The sequence below is a fragment of the Triturus cristatus genome, chromosome 11 (assembly GCF_964204655.1).
Source record: "Triturus cristatus chromosome 11, aTriCri1.1, whole genome shotgun sequence".
Lineage (NCBI taxonomy): Eukaryota > Metazoa > Chordata > Amphibia > Caudata > Salamandridae > Triturus > Triturus cristatus.
The window spans coordinates 507,375,199-507,381,308 of record NC_140594.1 but is presented as its reverse complement, the minus strand read 5'-3'; the positions used below and the strand labels follow the sequence as shown (position 1 = coordinate 507,381,308).

Sequence of the window (6,110 nt, the reverse complement as noted above, 5' to 3'; positions counted from 1 at the left end):
AACTTGGCATGGTTGCTGGGCTCAAGGTTAACTGGGCAAAGACCTGTCTGTTCCCTACCGCGCTGCAGACCGTGGGCCCGTGTCTACACAGGATATACGAAGGGAGCATCAATGCATGACGTACCTTGGCACTCGCGTTTATCATACCCACACTGATCTATTGGAGGGTAACATGGGCAGGGCCATTAGAGCGCTTAGAGGCTGTATTGACTATTGGGGCATGCTTCCACTCTCAGTGGCTGGTTGTGTGGCCATTCTTAAGATGATAGCACACCCCAGACTGCTGTACTATTTTAGGACGCTAACTATCTGGATTCTAGCCTCGGTTTTTAAACAGCTTCAGTCGATGGTGGTTGGGTTCCTCTGGGCTAGGGGAAGACGGAGAGTGGCTCTTACCACATTGATGAGACCACGGTCGGAGAGTGGTTTAGTGGTCCCTGACTTCGAAACATATTATTTACCGGCGCAGCTACAGCAGCTCACTCAGGCAGTAGCACGGACGTTCCGGAGTGCTGACGTCTTGGAGGGGTATCAGGTTGATAGACAGACACCCTCCAGAATACAATTGCAGTTGCCGCTCTCGGCCTCCTCTCTCACTCCAGAAATGGGGACGTTTAAACTCTGCTGGAAATGAAGCCAGCGGCGAGCACAAATAGTGCGTCCATATGCCCCTGAGATTACATTGATGACGTGCACTGCTCTGCTGCATGGTGGTAATTGGGCGGCGTTGATAGACTGGGCAGAGAGGGGGTTGACCACCATGGGAGACCTCTATGATGATGGCGCCGTGATTCCCTATTAGGTGTTGCATGACAGGTATGAGTTGGCTCATGGGGACTATTTACTACACTTGGCGCTCATAACGGCCATCCAGGCGCATTGGAAAACGGGGCTCAGTGAGCCTCCTACTTCAATTGCCAATATGTAGTCCTGGCTACTGGTACCATCAAGGCGGTTACCTGTTTATATCGCCGAATGACGAACGAGACTGACCCAGTTGGAAACATTTTGACGGCGGTGGGAAGAGGATTTAGGTGCCGAAATTCCTGATAAGGTGTGGGCGGGACTGGTGGAGCACGCATGGAAAAGCACCAGGAATGCGCGCTTTCAATTAGTGCATTTATTTTTTCTTCACCGGGCCTACCTTAAACCTGCAAAAATTCATAGATATTTTAATGTGAATACGGCAATGAGCCCACTCTGTAGCACGGTGGGAGCAGATTTTTGCCACATTATGTGGAGCTGTCCTCAACTCAGAACATATTGGGAGGAGGTGGTTGCACTGTTGCATGTTGTCACGGACAGGGACATAGAATCCACTATAGGCCTCTGTTTACTACACTGGTTCCCTCATACCTCTCGGGATAAGGTACGAGTAAGTTTATAGACTTGGGGCTCTTGCTGGCAAAAAGGGAGATCACAGCACACTGGAAGGCGAAGAAGGGCCCTAGCTTTCAGAGATGGCGAACAGAGTTTGTTAAATGGGTGGAATGTGAGGGGTCCACGAGACTGCAGCTGGCGGACCGCACTAAAAGCGGCAGGGCATTAGAATTGGCACGGGCTTGGGAGGCACTGGTACACTTATTGAAACTCCCAGATACCGACTCTCATGAGGGCTCCCGCACGTCAGACTTAGAGGCGCCACCCTGAGGGGATACACCTCCCTAGGGAAGCAATCACATTGGTTTCTCACATTGGGTACTGCCTCTGACAGTGGAGGATTGCATTCTTGTTTGCTGTTTTTGTACTTCTTCACTATCGACACAGCTGTGACTTGTTACCATCATTGATCACGTATAGTTGTTATGTCAATGGGGAGGGGGGGTGGGATAAGTGGGAGGGAATAGGGGGTTGTGTTTCATGTTATTAGGTTTCAAGATGAGTGGATGGATGTAGTTATATGTCACTGGTAGGCCTCATTCCTCTACAGGTGCTCCAGTTGTTACTGTGACGACTCATGCTTGGCTAACTATTACAGAGTGTTCCTTCTTCTGCTGCACGTTTTCTCGAATGTGTGAGATATTCCTCAGTAATAATTTACTTTCATAACCTGCTACTGTGACTATAATTGTATGTTGGTACCAAATGTAATTGTTTGTGTGCTATAAAACAATACAAATATATTTTAAACAAAACCAACATATTTTTGGGCATCTTGCACTCAAATATTCTATTAAGTTTTAATCTATATTTCTAAATTGGTGTGGGATTTTTTGTGTAAATTGAGCCAGACTGCTTTGTGGCAAGCTTCATTTACATTGTTGATCTTCGATTGTTTTTAGAAAATGTGTCTTCAAATATATTAATTTGTAAGGTTTCTATTTTGAAATTTAATGTAATTTAATGAACATATTTGGTTTTATCTATTTTAGGACTCTTTATTATGTCATCTTCATTTGGCCATTTCAATATTGAGACATTTGCACTTATATGCCGCTGTTATGAAGTACAAAGGGAACATGGGTTGATCCTGTGGAAGACACACATACCTTTGGTGTACATATCTTGTACTGAGACAACTTGCACAGTGATTGAATGGAAGCTTTTTGAATTGCATTAGACTTGTTTTCTGTTGAATGTTGGCACTAAGCCAATATGTGCTGCTTGAATTGCTCTAATCACACGGGGTAGTAGGCCCAAAGCATACTAATTTCCCTTCACTTTGGCAAAATGCTCATTTTGTGTTAAGTGATGTCCCATCTGTAGAAAGAACCTCTTGTAGCACACCACATAAAGTTGGTTTCGACATTCCCTCAGATACTGCATCATTGTATTTGGATGATCCTGTGGCCTCAGAATTTAGTACTGCCAGGATTTATGAATATTTATGTTATTGTTCTACAACTCCTATTGTAAGGCAGAAGATCTGATTCCAGCTGATGACATAATTAAGTAATATCTTGCCAATTGATCTGATGTATCCCCTTCTTTCATGGAGGCAAGGTGTGGCACTGGAAATGTAAAAATAGCACTGAGTATTTGGGATATGTACAGTTTGTTATGTTTAAGACAAATTTGACACACCAATCTTTTTCAAATTTAACAAAACGCTAGTTGATGATTTTGGGTATTTGTATTTTGTTGCCATAGTAGAAAATTGTGGGAAACATTACCTACTTGCAATTCTTTCACATTTTAAAATGTATGATGAAAGGAAACAAATGAATAACTACAGAAAAGAACTAAAACAAAACCTGTCTTTGACTTTGTTAGTTTGGCTTTTATTAAACAAAACCAAATAAACTAAAACAGGATAAAAACCAGAAAATGAACAAAAAATGAAAGTCAGTCAAGGTGAGTGGAACCATTATTGAAGAGTCTAAATTGCTGTGGTCCAATGTTCAAAATACAACTGGCATTGGAAAGGTAAATGTTTCCAGAAAATAGCCCACAGAGTGACTGGTAGTCACACACAGGAAGAAATTAGGTTCAACATCTCTTGGTGTATATGATCTGGCCATCCTCTCAGGAAGGCCCAGCTGAACTTGTGCACCTGCGAAGGAGCTGGTGGATCCATAGTTGCAGGGACTGAGGTGGGTGCCTTTCTGTGTCTGAGGCAGATGGAATTGGCCCAGATGTTGTACCACATAAAGGGGTGCTGGAAACGCCCTGCACATATGGGTATAAAAGTCGTACAGCAGCCCAGTTAGGGATCCCAAATTAGCATTCAGAATCTAAATCTGTACATTGTGTGCCCTCTGCAACTGCTTCATCTCGCAGAGCTCTGTAAGGACCTGACCCATCATGTGTTGGGACTGCTGGAGGGATCCTAAGACTTGGTTCATGGTGCCCAGGGTGATAGTAAACCCAGTGGCCTGACGATATTGGCCCACAGATTCCCTCCAACGACCCTTAACCCCACTACCCTGTGTCCTTGACCCAATGTGCTCCATCCCAATTGCTTCTGGCTGACCTGGAGGTAGCAGTGGTACTGTCAACCAGGACTGGGGGACACAAGATCGGTGTAATGTTGGTTTGGACACAGGAAGTAGACGTATCTGTAAGCTGAGGTGTTGTAACAACTGGGGTGGGAATTGTAGGTGTGGGCCGAGTGAGACTCACTGGAGCCATCTGCCCAGTCAGACCAGATGGACCAGGCCACTCAATTTCATCTGGAGTTTCAGGAATTGGGTCCTCCCTGGAGACTTGATCCTGGGCTACAGCGGAGGTTTCCTCAGTGACCGATGTAAGGCCACGTGCTTTGGCTGTTGAAGCCATTATGAATGTCAAAACAAACTTACATTGTAAAAGTGTCGATTACACATCCAATGAGTTTTAAGCAAAAAATGTAGCAACCTAAAAGGGAAAAGGAATTCAATATCATAATTATACCTTTCAGTGGTATTGTGATTAATTACAGAAACAGTTTACATTTCACTCAAATCTACTTGAAATAAACAGGTAAGATGTCCTGAAATGAAGAAAAAAAATGGTACCTATACATGAAATGTACCAACCATTCAACACAACACAGTAGGGAGGAGAAATGTGAAATTAATCATTCCAAAACCTATAAGGCTAAAATCAGAACTTTACACAACATTAGTCATCCTATAAGAATACATTTGTCACATAACAGTTATATTCAGCACACAAATTTAACATTTTTGGGTCAACAAACTTTGATTTGTGAAACTGAGGACATCCATTCATTTACATGACAAGAAAAGATCAACATACAAATTTCAACACAAACAATTTTCAAAAGAGAGCAATAAATGGAGATTGATCAATCATTCCTGCCAGAGCAGTTCTCCTCAGCCACCTTTTCTCCCATTAGAAGCTGAATTTGAGCTTCCTTCTGTACTTACTAACATAACATAACATTTCCCACTGTAACTATTGAAGGACCCCACCCATTTTAATAATTCTTGTTGCAGCATCTTTAGAGAGACATCTCTTTTCCTACAAGAACCCTTATTGCTTCTTTTTGTGTTTTTCAAAAAATATCAAACAAAATGGCATCTGGACAGCAGCACCAGCAGGAGGAAGTATCTTCTGAAGAAGAATTCTTGCAGGAGGCACCACGTCCACAGAGTCCGGAATCTGTCGCGTGGAAATTCTTCACTTTTCCACCTGGAGAGAAGAAAGTAAATGAGAGTAAGGTGACGTGCAAAATTTGTGACCGAGTCCTGTCAAGAGGCAGTGAAAAAAAATACTCTTGTGGCACTGCTTCTATGTACAAGCATCTCCGGACCACACATCCTCTCAATCTGTTCTCAGGAACATCTGCAATGCAATTAGGCTAGAACTCGCCTTTCTCGTGCAACACTGCGTGAAGTGTAAGAAACATATGCTTCGGTGAGCAGTTGGTGGATGCAGTTCGAGCTGCGCAACGCAACCATCGTTGTTAATTTTTTTGTTTTTTTTGTTTTTGGAATGATAAGTAATTCCAAATGTTTCCTGTTTTATTCGTTCTTTTTTTAATTCATTTTTGGAAAAAACCCAAAAAAATACAAAATTATCCAGAAAAATACAAAAGAACTACCTTATCTGGTTAAAGAAAGAATTATAATTGCAAGGTAATGTGTGAAAGTTTGGTTGAATATATGTATACAGCATAATTGACTGAAAGAATACATTAGTAGTGTATGGTGAATTTATAGGTGAAGATTTATGAGGAAGTACTGCAGCGTGACACTGCAAGCTCTTTAGCTGCACTGCACTGTGGCACTTCCGAAGCACAGGGATGTGACATATGTACATGAATATGTTGCAACTCTGTGCTTCCCGCTGCACTGCTGAACAAACTGCAGCCCTGCGGTGACACAGGCACCCTTGCACCATGGTGCAAGGATGTCTGTGTCGTGTGGAGATTGTTTTTGTGCAGGAAGGAGTCCCTTCCTGCACAAAAACAGTCAGTAAAGGCATTTTCCTCTTTCAATGTATGCTGTGGAATGCAGCATGCATTGAAAGAGGAAAAACTCTAGGATGGCGCAGCATTCACACACATCTCCAGATTTACGATTTCTCATAAATCTGGAGATGTGTCTTGTTCTATGGGTGTTGCATGGGAACACCCACAGCAACACCTATGGGACGCCCCTTCAACGCAAAGTTCTGTGTACGAAGGGGTCATATTTACAAGCAGTGGAAAAACCACGGAGGGT

At 43.0% G+C, this 6,110-nt stretch overlaps 1 protein-coding gene across 1 annotated transcript in view; it reads right to left on the bottom strand.

Annotated features, from left to right (window-relative positions):
- Positions 1-3,202: 3,202 nt before the first annotated feature.
- Positions 3,203-6,110, bottom strand: part of LOC146784493 (zinc metalloproteinase-disintegrin-like VLAIP-B) — a 278,449-nt gene continuing 275,541 nt past the window's right edge. Inside the window, exon 26 of the mRNA XM_085633319.1 lies at positions 3,203-5,076. Coding sequence (XP_085489445.1) covers positions 5,065-5,076 — 12 coding nt within the window. The 3' untranslated portion in view covers positions 3,203-5,064. The remainder of the gene's footprint in view (positions 5,077-6,110) is intronic.